The 17,165-nt window shown below is 38.0% G+C and overlaps 1 protein-coding gene across 9 annotated transcripts in view; it reads left to right on the forward strand.

Annotated features, from left to right (window-relative positions):
- The window catches only part of LOC118819278 (cAMP-specific 3',5'-cyclic phosphodiesterase 4D-like), a 96,876-nt gene extending 81,792 nt beyond the window's left edge, over positions 1-15,084 (forward strand). For all 9 annotated transcript variants that reach the window (XM_036586988.1, XM_036586991.1, XM_036586993.1 and 6 more), the window contains 9 exons: positions 5,056-5,149; positions 6,955-7,127; positions 8,020-8,118; positions 8,214-8,378; positions 8,472-8,571; positions 9,745-9,899; positions 10,023-10,145; positions 10,246-10,428; positions 11,655-15,084. In XM_036586988.1, coding sequence (XP_036442881.1) covers positions 5,056-5,149; positions 6,955-7,127; positions 8,020-8,118; positions 8,214-8,378; positions 8,472-8,571; positions 9,745-9,899; positions 10,023-10,145; positions 10,246-10,428; positions 11,655-12,086 — 1,524 coding nt within the window. In that variant the 3' untranslated portion in view covers positions 12,087-15,084. The remainder of the gene's footprint in view (positions 1-5,055; positions 5,150-6,954; positions 7,128-8,019; positions 8,119-8,213; positions 8,379-8,471; positions 8,572-9,744; positions 9,900-10,022; positions 10,146-10,245; positions 10,429-11,654) is intronic.
- Positions 15,085-17,165: the final 2,081 nt, after the last annotated feature.

Genomic DNA, 17,165 nt, shown 5'->3' on the forward strand with positions numbered 1-17,165 from the left:
GAGATTTAAACAAAGTTATTCAGAGCGGTTTGATGCGAAATGATAGAGAAACAAACCAAATTTCTTTACAATGGTAGTGATAGGGGGCTCAGTGATAGGGGTGACTCAGGGGTTACAATGTTTTCAGTGCAAATGTAGCAAACATAACCAGTTAATGTTAACATGTCCCCAGAGTTTTTATTTTTAGTGCTGAGTACTTTTACACTATAAATGTATTTTTAAAAATACATTTAAAATTATTCAGGTATTCCTGTTTAAATTTCTACATTTTTATTTATATCTCCTTTATTTATATCTGCCTTGATGCAAGGAGATATAACTACAGAATAACTACTTGAGCTGAATGATATTCTGAAAAAGTCTTGTTGCAGTACTTCTAGGGTTTTTGTGATAAATGTGCTAAATGTTCAAACATACCAAGATAAAATGTTCCTCAGTAGAGCTAATTATCAGCAATGGAAAGGGTGCAATACGGCAAAAATCGAGTATTCTGAGGATCCATGAATGCTTGATGTGATGCAGTGCATTGCAAAAAAAAAATCATCTTGGCAAGTCAGATAATCTTAAATCTAGTCAGTTTTGTCTAAAATTTCTCCTTGTGAGGCTGTTGTGAGAATATTCAATATGTTTTGACATTTTTTATTGGCAATAATGAAATGGTCTTGTTGCATCAGCAGATAATTGCACTAGTTTTCAAGAAATAATGCTTATAATCTATCTAATAATCTCATAATGAGAAATATTAGATATATTCAGTACATTTAAGATGAATTTCATTTGCCAAGATAACATTTTTGTAATGTGAAAGTGATTTTGATTCCTGTTTCTAAAAGGCCTGATTCATCTACAGAGAACACACAGAACATCTGAGATTGGTCAGGATGCTCACAGTGCACAATAAAGCTTTTGATGTATGGCTGCAGGCTTATTTGCATATTGCACTGTTTTGCGGTATCTGTGTAACAAAGGATGATATCAAGATAATGATTAATGACAAGTGACATATTGCAAATATAGTGACAGTCTCAGCACTGCTGTTTGTATTTATTTTTAATTCATTCTCAGTCATTGTATAGCATTGTAAAACAGTCATTGAGGTTGCCACCTCAGTCTCGTAAAATTTCTGGACACTCGATCTGGACCCCAAAATCCTGAAGATGTTAAGAGGGACGTCCCAGTTTGGTAGTTTGGTTACAATGCTTGTATCACTAAAGATCTTGGCACTAAACTTCATACTAAATTTAGTGGATAGATGGTTATGCTCATATCACTGTGAGTCAGACAGACCAAACAGTTATCCCTGAATAGAAGATAATCTAAACCATTTAAACCTATTCTTTTTATCAAATATTGTTTGACTTGTATCAAAATATACACCATAAGCGGTTTAAACATCATAATCATAAACATCATAATAAATATTAAAGTATGAAAATACTCTGGGAGATGTTCTGTCCAGGAATGCAATTCATTCATGACCAAAATCCAGGACAATCCAGGAAAATCTTGAATGGGTGGCAAAACCTGCCCTCTTAACATCTTATCTGGCCATGGACAACAGGTACAGTTCTGTGATACTCTTTATTAATGGACACTGATCCTGACAAATGAATTAATAAAAAAAATAATAGCTCAAGCTCATCATACTTTAACAAAACCTGCTCTAATCTTAAATTAATTTTAGTTCATTCTTGCACTCCATGAATGGAGCTGTGCTTCTGCTTCACTCGGCCCGTTTTACACACATGTATGCAAGGCACGCACATACACACACATACGCACACGCACCAGGCCCCACGTGCATATACACACCTCCCTCTTTGCTCGCTGACCAATCGGATACTGCGTTCAGGCTCAGCCTCTGTTGTCAGGAGCGGCTGATTGGAAGCTGTCCAGCATGCAGTGTAAAGCTGAGGAGGGGGGACGCGGTCTTCATAGTACTCTCTCAATCTCTGTATTTACACACACTGCAGGAAAATGCTGCATCCCTGCACGCTGCCTCAAAGTAGACATGAAGAGTCTGTGCTTTTGATGCTTTGGTCCATTCATTGCTGCTGGAGCACCTGGTGTTTTCCTTTGTATTCATCTCGGATTACCTGCGCCGTCAGACCGCAGCGGAATTCCAAAGATATGACTCTATAAGGTGGTCTTTACTGAATAGCCTCGCGTGCAGTCTGCTCTCAGCATGGCTTCACATGTGTCTAAGTGCCACAGGCTTACCTTTTGTTCTCCGCAACTCAGACTTTCACACTGGTAAGTGCTGTAGTGGCTTGTGCCATGCTCTGGTACGACCTCTTCTGAAGTAAAGTGAGGTTAGAAAAATAAACGTCAAGCTCCAGTGCACTTTATTTAAACCAAAGCTTGAATACATCTGTAAGCTTTTATGTCATGGGCAAGCATCAGGGTTGCCTTAGTGGAAAAAAGGACAGGGCTCGATGCCGCACCCTTGAAGCAGACCCAAGTGTTGCTCAACAAGTCTAGCATCATAGCATGCAAAAACTCAACAACTTGCTAAGAGAAATCTTGTATGTATGTTTATGGCACTGAACAGTATTTGAAAGTATCCATATATATTGTATCACAGATATCTCTTTATATATGTACATCATTTATGATATTTTCATGACAGCATGTACAGTAATGCAGAAACATTAGAGATGAACTGATTCTAGAGATCACACTGGGCTGTGTGATGTCATGTTGTTGGCTGTGCATTTCTTCTAGGTACTTTGAGCTTGATAGGCTGCTTTTAGATGCTTTTAGAAGTCTTGAGTGAAGTGATTCGGTATCATTGTTTTTATATCGGCATTGGACAAGAAGTAATACTGTGCCATCTCTAAACAATATTTATGTGCATGTGTTGTCATATTTTAGCTCTTTCTGGGTATCAAATGTTTATGAAATTATGGAAATATTAACATTTTGACATTGTGTGTACAATGTGGGGAAAAAATATATTTTTTTTGCTTTACAATGTTTGCAACTTTTCTTTAAAGGACTAGAAGAGCCTAAAGATGGCCTTTTTGGTTCCTGTTGACAAAACATTGTATAGCTACAGCAAGAAGTCAAGGGAAATCCATCACAGAGGATGGAATGCAAACTTGTATGTGTGTGAGTGCGTGTGCGCCCCTAGTTGTACGACTTCCCTCTCGTAGCCACATGCCTGATTACATAACAGCCTCTGCAGAGATGCAGGAGGTTCATTCATTGAGCAGGCATTCCTCTCAGACGCCCGTCGCGTCTGAATAAAGAGTCTTGCCTCCACGTATAGCCGCCGCTGTGTACATACAGGCAGCAAGTGCTCTGCTGCTTCTCTTCGCTTACAGCTCCTAAAGTACCTCCAACAGTAGGTTCTGGTCAAACTACTACTTGATCAGAAACTACTGTTGTAAGTCTAAATGTACATTTAGGATGCATGTCACAGCCTCGTCTTCCAACACTGAGGAATTGATTAAAGAAACACTTTTTCAACCTCTCTGTATCTGCATTATCTGTAGTAACTCAAAAAAAAGTAATCCATTACTTATTACGTCTCTTAAACTGTGCTGTGCTTACTCATTACTTCCTGGTAAAAGTCATTTCACTACTCATTACTTTACGTATATGTTCTTCTGTGAATCCCACACAAATCTGTATCAACTGGACAAGTGTATAAACAATAGTCCTTTCAGTAATTTATGCTGACAGAAATAGCCAATCACAGTAAACATCATTTAAAAAGCCTGCCACTATCCCTGCCTTTACTCTGAACAAGACCTGTAGTTGTGCTTAATTAAAATCATGAACAGCTAATGCTGTTCAAGAACCAAGAAACTAGCTAGTAGAAACAGTTCAAAAACAGCTGCCTTCAAATGAGATATTTATGAATAAAATATTATGCTTACAGAGCTGTTTCTGAATAAATCTGGCCTGTTTAGGTGAGGGTGGGGCACAGCTATCTTTAGCCATCAGTTTCATATTAGAATACTCACTGCTCACATTCACAATCAGCTGTCATAGGTCACACGCACACACAAATTATGTAAAAAGAACAAGCACAGATAATCTATATAGAGGAAATGTACGATTTTACCGTTGTTAATATTGTTCTCTAAGAAATGTCTAAATAAAACAAAAAGCATATTTCTTATTAAGTCAGTAAGTGTAATGTGATTACAGGACTTTAAACAGTAATGTGCTGCACTACGGAAAAAATAATCACATTTAACTACCGTTGCAATCATTTTAATGCACTTATATAGTTTATAAAATAACAGAAAACCCACTGACCCTTATGCTTAAGCATGTCCCCATTGGCTTCTATTATAAGTGTTCATAGAAGAAATTAAGTGCTGGAGAATTACTGTCTGTACACTACAGGTGCAGCAAATAGGGATCAGGTTGAGAAACACTATTCCTTTAATGCCAACAGCAGGGCTTGTGCCCTCAAGCAAGTCTTTTAATCTCAGAGGACTGCCAGCAGAATTGCACCTGGCATAAGTAAAAACACTGGCTAAATTGCTGTATGGCAATGCACCAATAAAGAGTATATGAACCTACCTTAACTATGCCTCAAATCAAGCAGCGGAAGCAGTAACACAAACAATGGAAGCCAGTCTTATGGAAAGTGCATTTTCTTCAATGTGTAGCATGTTTTGTGTTCCATGCAAGTTTAGCAAAGCTGAAACTTTTCATAGAATTTGTTTGTTAGTTTTGTGCGAATACATAGTACAGCACCCACTGAACAAGATAATACTTAATAGTTGATTCCAATGTATTCATCATTTCCACATGAATAAACATCAACACATATTTGTGTTTCAGTTTACTTGCTTTGTGCATTAATTTTATTCATGATATACATTTCATTCATATATACACTGTCAGATGGTCCAAATAATTGGTGCAGAGGAGTTAATTGCGTGGGATCTCTATTTAATTCTAACAAGAACACATTATTTTCTCTTTCAGCTGGTTCAAACATGATTATCGCTCCTAATTACCTTTCTGCTGATGAATTGTCCGTAATTGAAGTGTAACTAATCCGTTGTTGTGGAATGTGTGTTCTGTGTGCAGTTCAAAAGGATGCTGAACCGAGAGCTGACGCATCTGTCAGAGACGAGCCGCTCAGGAAACCAAGTGTCAGAGTTCATAGCAAGCACATTTTTAGGTGAGTCTCAACATGATTTGCACCAGTCAAAGGCCTGATTATGATGTATTCAATTCATTTGTTACTGGGATGTTAATTTGTTTTGCACATTATAAAAGCCAGCAAAATGCAAGTGATTCGTATGAAGAACGTTCAGTATTTGTAGGAATAAAGTACACATAAAAAAAATGGTTACATGGTTTAAAAGTGTGAAGTGGTTGCAAATGAATTAAATGTATTATATTGGAACCAGTTATTTCATATTTATTTCATATGCAACTGCTTGACACAGTTAAATCATGAACCATCTTTCAGCCCAAGCGATAAAACACTAGAAGGAGACGAGAACGTACATTATTATGAATAACATCTTAGCTGTGATTCGGTCCCTGTAGATCATCACAGCTGTGATGTTATTCATGATAATGCGACTTAGGTGTTCAATTAATTCTATCCAGCTCTGCAAAGAAAAAAATAAAGCTTAAAAAAATGAACCCCAAAAATGTCTAAAATGTGTTTTAATATTGTCAGTTCCTCCCACCAAAAAAGCCCTTTGCTGTTGTACAGATAGAGCCGTAAAACTGTTGCAATACCTTGATCAGCTCAGCTCAGCTTTTCAATACGTTCCTGTCTGTAAAGCATTTTACAGCCCTTCTTGTTTGATGAATTTTATTGTTTTTTAGCTAATTGGAATTATACATCCATTTACTGTTTTTGAATGTGCTACAGTAGAAATGTAACAGCTGCAGCATAAAGTGAGTCTTTACTTAGCAACCATTGCTTAGCGGTATGATAGTTATTGTGAAAAAAACATTTATGCTTCTTAACCAATCAGATTCTGCCATGGGAACTAACTGTTGTATAAATGGATACAGACAGTGGGAAGTGTTAATGAAAACAAACTGCCCCTAATTACCATAAATGGTGCTACTGGTGGCTACCAATCTTCCAATCGCTATTAGCCACATTATAGGCTATGAAGTTATAGCTCTAAAATTTTATGAGGTGTCAGATACTTTGCCTACACTTGAATTAAAGCATCCTAAGTGTCAATATGCGAAGTGCTGTTCATATTTATGTTCTGTGAGCGTGTCCATATTTGCACACAAGCGTTTTCGAGTTCACGTGTCTGCATACAGAAACGCCTGCTTAAAGGACCTTACCTGTATATCATCCTGCTAGCAGTGTATCAGCAAATATCATAGAGCACGTAGGTGTGGGAAAACAGAGCAGTGCTTTCAAAGGATGGAAACATTCCTCGACACATTGTCTTTAGTTGCCATGGGGACTGTAATATTGCCATCGGGCTGTGTGTGCATCAGCGTGTGTTTAAGTAATATTGTGACAGGGGAGAGCTGTGCTGAAAAGAGAGCAACCAAACAGTATAGAAACCTATTATTTTTACGTTTTTAATATACCTGGATAAGAAATCTGTGACAGTGGGTTGTAACAAGAGGAAAATATGCAAGCCTGGTGAGAAGAATTTGCCTGGTTACTTATATTTTCATTATTGCTTTGTGACAGCCAGCATTCCAGGAATAATCTGACATTTTAATTGAGTGTTCTGTCATTGTTGTTATATCAAAGTCTTGTAAATGCATTTATTTCTTTTTTTTACACTTCTGGGCAATATCAGCTGCCTTTTATATTGCATGAGTATTTTATTAATGGACCAACAGAAATGACGTTTCACATTAACTTACACTAAATTTAAGTTCCTTATCCTATAAAGTTGGCATTTCAGAGATCCAAGGTGTTGTTACGACAGTGACTGTCTGCATGTACCGTCATAGTCATTGCTGTAATTGTTCGTGAATGTGTTACAGAAAAGCAGCATGATGTGGAGATACTGTCACCGCCAACGAAGGAGAAGGAGAAGAAGCGGCGGCCCATGTCTCAGATCAGCGGTGTGAAGAAGCTGACGCACAGCCCCAGTCTGGCCCCCAGCTGCATCCCTCGCTTCGGGGTCAGCACCGAGCACGAGAGCCTCCTGGCCAAGGTCAGTCTGTCCACACATTCTCCTGTTGCTACACACAGCACCAGGTTTCTTAGCACCAGATTTAAGCTAAAGATGAGCTTGATTCTCCTTTGAGAAGTTCTGTAAAGGATTAAAGTGTCAGCAAAATGTCACATTTTCACAATTTTCCCCTGGCACTCGAGCTACAGAGCAAATGAAGCTAACAAGCAATGGTGGATTATACCATTATACCATTACCATTGACAGAATTCTGGTTTAAAAGTACCTGCTACTGTTGTTGTTAGCTATGTGATGTACTTTTGTCCATTTTTATAATAACATACAGTGTCAGAAACTGCATAACACTGCTGTCGGACCAAAACCTCGTATCTCCAAAATGGTAACTTTAGAGGAGAAGGAAAAAAACATACTTTACTTTTAATGTAAGTCAATGGAACCAGACTTTTTTACAAGTAATTCTGGGCTGTTTCTCTTGGTCATCTTGAAATTTACACACACTATAAAGGACAGTAGGTATTTTCAAATTATGTCAAAAACTAAAAAACATCAAAAATGGAGATACAAGGTTTTGGTCCAACAGCAGCGATAAACAAGTCTATTTGAGATTTCTTAACTCAATGCAGTGGCAAGTGTGTGATGATTCATGCATGCAATTTGTAAAATGCTAACCTGGTAGGATAAACGCTTCTTCACTTGTTAGCTACAATAGCCTCATAGTTTCAGTCCACACCAAAAAAAGCAATATTCAGATACCAATTATGTCTTGGCAGATCTACATTTGGGTTTAGGGGAAGATTTTTTACTGTCATTTTTCACAAGCTTCTTGTTGGACTCTTAATTTTTTTTAAATAACCTTGGATAGCTTATTCAGTGTTGAAAAAAATGTAATTGAATGCTGACTTTCTGATTCTAGGAAGTCGAGGACATCAACCGATGGGGTTTAGATATCTTTAAAATAGCAGAGCATTCAGGAAATCGGCCACTGACGGTTATTATGTACACAGTTTTTCAGGTATGGAATTTTGTCATGAAGTTGTCCTCTGTGCTTCCTGTCTTGTTGGTGGACTATTTTTGCTTATTTTACACCTGTTTTCATCTCTTTTCAAGGAACGAGACCTGCTGAAGTCATTTAAGATCCCAACAGACACATTCATTACCTTCATGATGACTCTAGAGGACCACTACCATGCTGACGTCGCCTACCACAACAACATCCATGCTGCTGATGTAGTGCAGTCCACTCATGTGCTGCTCTCCTCACCTGCTCTAGAGGTGCTTTACTGTTCTGTCAAGATAAGGCTACGATTTCAGACATGAATAGTGACCACGTAAGATTTGTTTTTAAATTTGTTTTTTTTATTTCAGGCCGTCTTCACTGACCTCGAAATTATGGCTGCTCTGTTTGCTAGTGCCATACATGATGTTGATCACCCTGGAGTGTCCAACCAGTTCCTCATAAACACAAGTATGTTTATTTGTATTTATTGAGAAATCTTTCTCTGATTTTTCACCATTTCTGCATAATTCAGTCAAGATGTAAAGAAAGTCATTCAGAGTGGTTTGATGTGAAATGGTTAGCAGTAGTGGTGACAGGAACCGGGGGCAATGTCTTCAACACAAATATAGCCGTTTTATTTACTTTCCAAAAAGCACCAGTGACCCTACATGTGTCTTATGAGTTTTATATATAATGTTGATGATGGTACAGTAGTGGTAAATCTGAAAACATACATTTTCTTCGGGGTTCTATTGTGCCATGCAACATCCTGCAATTACCTCTCTGCCATGAATGTATTTTTAAAAATACATGTTAGGCCAAAACCTTGATTTCAAAACTATTCTGAAACAATGTCTCAGGCATCAGTGACTATATAACCATCCATGTATAACTTTCTATGGAGGAGCTTTTAGATGTATTGAATACCTTGATGTATTGGAATATCACCACTGTTAATTCTGTTAATTCTAGTTTCTTTAGAATGACGCATTTCACATCAAACCAGTCCGAATGACTTTCACATTAACAATTTAATCAAAAGAAGATTTTTAAAAAACTGTGAAATGCCCCCTTAAGCAAGACCCTATGCAATGAGCAAGTATTGTAATGTCAGATTAGATTTGAGTGAGTTCAGTTTAATTGTACAAATTCTAGGCCCACTTTTTTGTGCGCTGGGAAAGACTTCTTGGTCTATAGTTACTAAGGCTGCACACTATAGGTTGTTAATTGTTATTGTGATATTGGTCTTTGCGATACTGATACTGCAGAGTGCTGCAGTATGCATTGAGCCCACTAACTAATCTCAATGTTTTTTACTGTGTGATGCGAGTAGCTTGATCAGTCATAGTTCCGGATGAGTGTTTCTGTTCGTGCTATGTTGAATCAAGGTGTGATTCAACAAAAGTAAAAGAGTCAAAATAACCCAGCCAGTGTCACATTGATTCACCAATGCACGTTTAATTTATATTGCAAGGCGTATCACAGTCTCTATATGTAGCTGTATACTTGCAAGACTAGTATTTTGTACATATGGTGCAGCCCTATTCATATAAGTGTTTATAAGCAAAAAGGACTGACGGAACTATAATCAAATTCTTCTGGTATGCAAATTCATTCTAAGCAACTTAATCTCCCCATCAGATTCTGAGCTGGCTCTGATGTACAATGATGCATCTGTGTTGGAGAACCACCACCTGGCTGTGGGCTTCAAACTAGTACAGGAGGAAAACTGTGACATCTTCCAGAATCTTAGTAAGAAGCAGCGGCAGTCACTGCGCAAGATGGTCATTGACATGGTGAGACACGGATTCTAACCTACAGAAAGTTCATAAGGGCGAACCGTTCTTATCGCTTAGTCCATTTTTCTAATCTGATCGTGCCAGAAAATGTACAAGAAACAAACCTTATTTTTAATGCAGGTGTTAGCGACAGATATGTCCAAACACATGAACATCCTGGCAGACCTGAAGACCATGGTCGAGACCAAGAAAGTGACGAGTCTCGGAGTGTTGTTGCTGGACAACTACTCAGATAGAATACAGGTCAGATTTGCGGTTTTGGCCTTACCGATTATGAGGTAGCAAGGTAACCTTTTTGCATTCTTTGAAACTCAGTCATCTCTGTACCATTTTATGGCTTTAGGTTCTCCAGAACATGGTCCACTGTGCTGACCTCAGCAACCCCACCAAGCCTCTGGAGATCTACCGGCAATGGACTGACCGCATCATGGTGGAGTATTTCACGCAGGGTGACCGAGAGCGAGACAGAGGGATGGAGATCAGCCCCATGTGTGACAAACACACTGCCTCAGTGGAGAAGTCTCAGGTATAAGATGACTGTTTAATAGTCTATCATCTGTTGATCATCTAGGTCCTCTACAATGAAATGATTTTGATTCGTTCATTCATGTTAACATTGTTCACATACGGAATTGTGCAACTTTTGAATTCATCATGGATTTAATGTCACAACCAAGAACACTTAAATGACTGTCCATCAGAGAGGAGGTGTTTTTTTTCAGTGTCCTTGAGGATTTCAGTTTGTCCCTTACATTTCAACCTAGATGGCTTTTTAAAATAGTCTTAAAAGAGGGCAGCGAAAGCAAAACAAAAAAAGATTATTTACATTTAAATGCTTTACACAGCAACAACGCATCCTACAATCTTAGTACTGCAGGGTCAGATCTGACCTCAGGACAAGAATACATGTCTGCTGAGAACTTGTTAAACCTTTAGTGCTGGATTGTGGTAAAATCCGCTGGTAACAAGGTTACACCCTCTTTAAAACCTGCCCCTGAATCCCTGTAGTCCGTTCTTAACGGTAACACCAGCAAAGCAAGCTAACGAAACGCTGTTGTTTGTTGTTGGAACAGTTTTTCCTTTGCAAAAGGTGAGAAATTTATTTTTTCTGTATATAAAGGCATTGATTTTCATCACCTGTCTCAAAGTTTGCACTTGCGGTTTTGTATACTTGAATTTGTGTTCGTGAGCTTTCTGGTAAGTATGCAAGTGTGTCCTACTTCTCATAGTTCGTGAGACCACACTAAACACACACAAAATGCACGCTTTCAACCTTGAAGACCACATTAAAGCAGTATTGAGCGGTATATATCCCACAGTTCAATGCGTTGGTGACATACTTACAGGCTTTTTCATAAATATCGAGGAACGTTGGCAACTGCCTGTCCCACAAAGATGTGAACCATGTGGTCTCAAACTCGGAAATACGTTAGTGTGCACTTAAGCAAAACCACAAACCACAAATGTGGACTTCGGGACAGGCCAAGTGTTGATGAGCGCACCATCTCTCCCAACTTTGAGCTCCGCATTTACGAGGCATCGGATCACTTTAGAAATCTCACACTGATTTTGTTCCCACCCACATTTAGCCTAACATTTCCTCTTTATTGTCCCTGGACACTCTTGTTACAGCATCATGTCTGTTCCCACAAATCTATTAAAATGTAGAACCTTTAATGAGATATATTTAACTGCAGTGCTAGTTATCCTGGCTTTGCCTGCAAACTAATCTCTGTGCACCTCTGTTTGTAGGTGGGCTTCATCGACTACATTGTGCATCCTTTGTGGGAGACGTGGGCTGACCTAGTTCACCCTGATGCTCAGGACATTCTGGACACGCTAGAGGACAACAGGGAGTGGTACCAGAGCATGATCCCCCGCAGCCCCTCACCTGCGCCCGAGGAGCAGGACTCGCAGGGCAGCGGCAGCGGCTCTCTGGGTGCCGGAGGAGCCGGAGGAGAAAAGTTCCAGTTCGAGCTGACGCTAGAGGAGGAGGGCGAGTCGGACGCTGAAAGCCCGTCAGCGGCAGAAAGCTCCAGAAACCCAATGGACAGCCTTCATCGAGCCCCATCACCAAATCCCAGCCACACACTCGGCCTGGCCGCCATGTCTGTGCGAAGCCCGCGCCACAGGACGTTATCTCCTGACACAGCGGACAGGGACTGCAGCAGAGAACTTGACTAAGAGACTAAAGGCTAAACCAGTTAGTGACTAGGCACGTAGCATGGCCTGAAACCAGCACTGCTGTCCTCATTACGAGTCTCAGAAATGACACGCTCCAAATCTGTGATGAGCCCATTGTGGCTTTAGCTGCCTCCTAGTGAACAACAACACATACCACACCAGAGACAACTCCTCATTTCAGTTTCTCCTTTATAACCAGTTACACACATTTTTTTCCCCCACCAAATAAGCCTTTTTAGTCCTGTTTTCTTAAGATGCAGTCATGTCTAGGACACAGGCCTCTCTATAGACCCAACTCGACCATGCTGTGACTGAGAGACTGATGACAGAACTGAAGATGAAGCAGCCTCTTTATGGTCTACTAACGAAATTAAGGAGCCCTTCTGAGAAAGAGAGTCTTCCTTCAAACGATGCACATGGTGTCTGTAGAGGAAAGTCCATGTAATATTTGTGGTAACCTTACAGGGTCTAGGAACTTTTGCACCGTACGGTTAGTTTAGGATATTTAGGATATTCATTTATCTTGTGAATAATTAATTTAGCACTCTGTATTTTCAATATTTTTAGCCGCTTGGAAGTGATCAGATGAATGAGCAGTGACGGTCATACCAAATATGAAATAGGAAAGAGACAAAATTATGACACTAATAACCTCAGGACATAATAATGATTTCATTTTAATGTAGCAAGGTACCCCTGTATGTTACCCAGGGTGACTTTTTTATTGCACCCAACATAAAGATGTAACATTTTAGTAAATGAAAGAATTCAAACTTCAAAAATGTCAATGTTACATTTGTAAAATTTACTCATTTCATTTGTGAATACTTAATATATCTTGAAATTGTGTAATATGTTGTTCCATTTGAAATCAGTTGAGATGGTAAATGTCAAGACACATGGTCACTGATTTTAGAGCCACTGCGAAAGAGAGTACAAAAGTGATGCCAGAGACGCTGGTTGAGATATTTAATTTTATTTAGTTATTTATTTATTTATTTAGGTTGAGAATGTTCATGGTGTCTAAAGTAAAATGTAAGTCCCAGACAGCCATTTTCATGGGTTATTTAACTCCTAACTCATAATATAGTTGTAGTAAGGCAGAATCCACTAATAACAGCCAGGAATCTGCATATTAATTTTACATTTTTTATACTAAATAATTGATTTTCTAACAGGACAGCCCTCTCTAACTTGGCTAGAACCATGTTTGAGCAGAATTGGAAAGTCTGATACATCCTGTGAAGGTGCAGTTTGATGTTCTTGAGCTTTGTTTTGAGGTTTTAGTTGTTTTTAGGCTTCCCTTTGACTATTCCGATGTGATGTTTGTCTCATTCTTTCTGTTATGAAAGTTTTGAGAAATACAATCTGAAAACAAGCTAGCTAATGTGGGTGCAAAACGTACATTTTGTTTGCAGACAATGAATATTTTCACCACAAACAGAGTCTCTGATATAATTCTGTACCTTCTGATGCAGTGACTCATGCAGGACTGTAGGTGGAATTAGCTGGAATTAAAGCCTCCACTGTTCTAGATTTCACACTCTGTGACCCAATAGACACCTAATAACAAATCTATGAATGATGATGAATCTTTTATGTATAGCTGGGATCAATATCCAGGGGTACCAGTACGTGTCATTTTCTGAATCTATAACACCACTTACACTCATGTTTATATGGTTTGTTTTTATTATTATTATTTTACCTAATGTTCAGTTTTGCAGATGAAATTTACACTGAAGAAAAAGATGTACGGAATTTACTTTTAAATGTGTGCATCATTTCCGCATGACTAAATATATTACGTCAACACATTTGTTTTCTTTCAGTTACTTCACTTACTTTTTGCAATAATTGGGATGATGTAATATACTTTATTGATGAGAAAATGATGTACACATTTGAATCAAGTATAATCAATGCATTACATTTTTCAGTATATTGTTGACAAAACTGCCTCCACTGAGTGTTGGCCTCGGTTATGTGTTTTCAGGCGGTGGCCTATGATTTTGATAAGAGAGAGCAGCTTGTTTGTTTTTCTTAATTTTTTAGGACTACTTTAGGAATCTGATCCACAGCGCTTCTAAAGGGCTAGAGACAAACCAGGATGTAAGAAAAGAGCTGACTGAATGCCTCTCCCCGCTGTCCAGTGATATCTCCTCTTTCACTCAAGTTTAACAATGTTTTTTTATTATTATTATTATTATTTATTTATTTTGGAATTAACTACACACAGTAGGTACAGATTCATATTTTATATAGACAGACTGATTCCATTAACTGGCTCTAATTCTGCAAAGTAAAAAGAAACAAAAATAGCAAATTATTATAATATAGATAGAAGGTCTGAAAATGTTTTGGTAAAATGTTTCTATTGCTTTCCATCATTTAGGCTTTATGTGGCTGCTTTTTATTTCTTAATCAAAAAAAAACTTAAGCAGAACTTATACTTATTTAAACTTATTTCTTAAGCAGAAAAAAACATTGTATTTTTACAATATTAATACAGGAAACACTAAAAGCACTGTTTAACACAGAGCAATGACAGTTTCACTGCTGTTCTTCTCTCAGATAAGACATCATTCAGTGAGGTCCGCTGGACGCACAGCCTTAAACCTGCACAGTGGGAGAGAGCTTCAGCAAAGGTTATAACACACCTTATGAAACAGCACATAGGCTACGCCGCATCTCTAGTACGTTTCTTATGTCACTTTTTCTGTCTTTTCATCTTTACTGATGTGCCAAGCGTGCTATTTATTCCTAGTGCCGATAATGTCAAACCAAGGCCTGTTCCTGTTCCTGTTCTGTTCATTCGTCAAGGAAATTGTGTCTTTTGATCCACGGAGCTCGAGTGCTCTTTCAGATAAAGGTGTTTTGCCACTCCTGTGCGTGTCTGCGTGTACCTCTTCATTTGCCACTTTTCAAAGCCAAAACCTCCAGATTAATTCAGGTTGCTCTCTAGAAACCAATGTCAATAAAGTTACTCGGAAAGCTGTCTGTGTGTGGTTTTGTAAATAGCAATTTAACTTATAGTATTTACTAATACTAGTAAAATGAAATTTGACGTAAAAATTCATTTTAACATTTAAAAAAGTAATAGGACTAGCATGCATTTTTAGGAGGGTACTTTCAGAATACTTACCCACTGAATTAAATGCACAAAATTTTCAAAGGAAACACCATCAATGTTTGTTTATGAACTATTTTAAAATCAGTGCACAGCTTGAAGCAAACATGCTTGTTAGACAAGTTCTGAAGAGGACTTTAATTAATGGCCTTTACAAGCAATGAAGTTACTACTAAAGCCTGAGTAGACTGATGAATCAATGTGATCAGTTATTAATCTCAGTGTTACTGAGCTCTGCTAAAGCCTGAGTAGACTGATAAATCAATGTGATCAGTTATTAATCTCAGTGTTACTGAGCTCTGCTAAAGCCTGAGTAGACTGATAAATCAATGTGATGATCAGTTAGTAATCTCAGTGTTACTGAGCTCTGCTAAAGCCTGAGTAGACTGATAAATCAATGTGACGATCAGTTATTAATCTCAGTGTTACTGAGCTCTGCTAAAGCCTGAGTAGACTGATAAATCAATGTGACGATCAGTTATTAATCTCAGTGTTACTGAGCTCTGATAAAGCCTGAGTAGACTGATAAATCAATGTGACGATCAGTTATTAATCTCAGTGTTACTGAGCTCTGATAAAGCCTGAGTAGACTGATAAATCAATGTGACGATCAGTTATTAATCTCAGTGTTACTGAGCTCTGATAAAGCCTGAGTAGACTGATAAATCAATGTGATGATCAGTTATTAATCTCAGTGTTACTGAGCTCTTAAAGGAATGCTTAAACTTATAATCTCGGTAGTGGACATGTTTGTGAGTGAAAGGTTTAACATCAGTGTTGTACTGGCCATCTGCTCAAGGGATTGTGTGAGCAGCAGTGGACTTAAGCACTCTGCTGAAAAAGCCATAGAAACCAGTAAGTAGTTTCTGTTGATTCCTAAAGATTTTGTAATATGTATTGGCTTTTTAATGGGTTGATATCACAATGTAATGGTTTAACAGGTGGCCAGTGGCTTATTCTAAATGCCTTTGATGGTTTCCTAAATGAAAAACAACACACACACACACACACACACACACACATACATACATACACACATATATATATATATGTATATGTATATATATATATATATATATATATATATATATATGTATGTATGTATGTATATATATATATATATATATATATATATATATATATATATATATATATATATATATATATATGTATATGTGTGTGTGTATATATATAAACCAGTAACAGTATGAATTAAGTAAATCTAAATAAATTAATTACAACAAAAAATCCCATCTGGCTTACCAAGATGTGTTCTAAATATATTCTGATATATTCTTATGGTACTTTTTATGTATTGTAACAGAATACATTACTGAATACATTTAGGACAGCGTATTACATTTTTAGCCATCACTACTTTCTCGAATTATTGTGCCCAACCTTGTTTGTTAAATGTGCACATGTGAAATTTCATCTGTTTGCCTATCACATTTTCACTTGTTGAAACTTGAGATAACAATCTGTTTAAAAAGGATGAAAAGTTTGTTTTAGGTAGGTTAAAACCACAAGGCCACCTTTTAAGGGCTGCATTTTGTGGTAAATGTGGTCCAAATGTGCCACCCAATGACAAACTCAACACTGGGTGGCGCTGAAAGTTCACAAGTCCTACGTTTCTCGTTTTATCCGTCATCTGGAAATTTGGTTCACAATTCCAAAAAAAGACCACAAGTAATTTTTCAAATGTCATAGTCATGGAAAAGAAGGTGAGAAATAGCGAGAGAGAAAGTGAGAGAGAGACTTCGATTCTATCACACACAGGCGGGTTAAAGATTAAACTGTGTCCACACTGAGATGCACTGAAGTCCCCGTTCAGATATGCAGGTATGCAGTAAAGCTTTATCATTAACCCGAGCATGGCTTTTTCTCAGAGCCCTCACGTCCGTGTCACCCACGAAACAGTCAACAGATGATTTCCTGCGACTGTTTTA

This window comes from Colossoma macropomum, unplaced genomic scaffold (assembly GCF_904425465.1).
Source record: "Colossoma macropomum unplaced genomic scaffold, Colossoma_macropomum, whole genome shotgun sequence".
Lineage (NCBI taxonomy): Eukaryota > Metazoa > Chordata > Actinopteri > Characiformes > Serrasalmidae > Colossoma > Colossoma macropomum.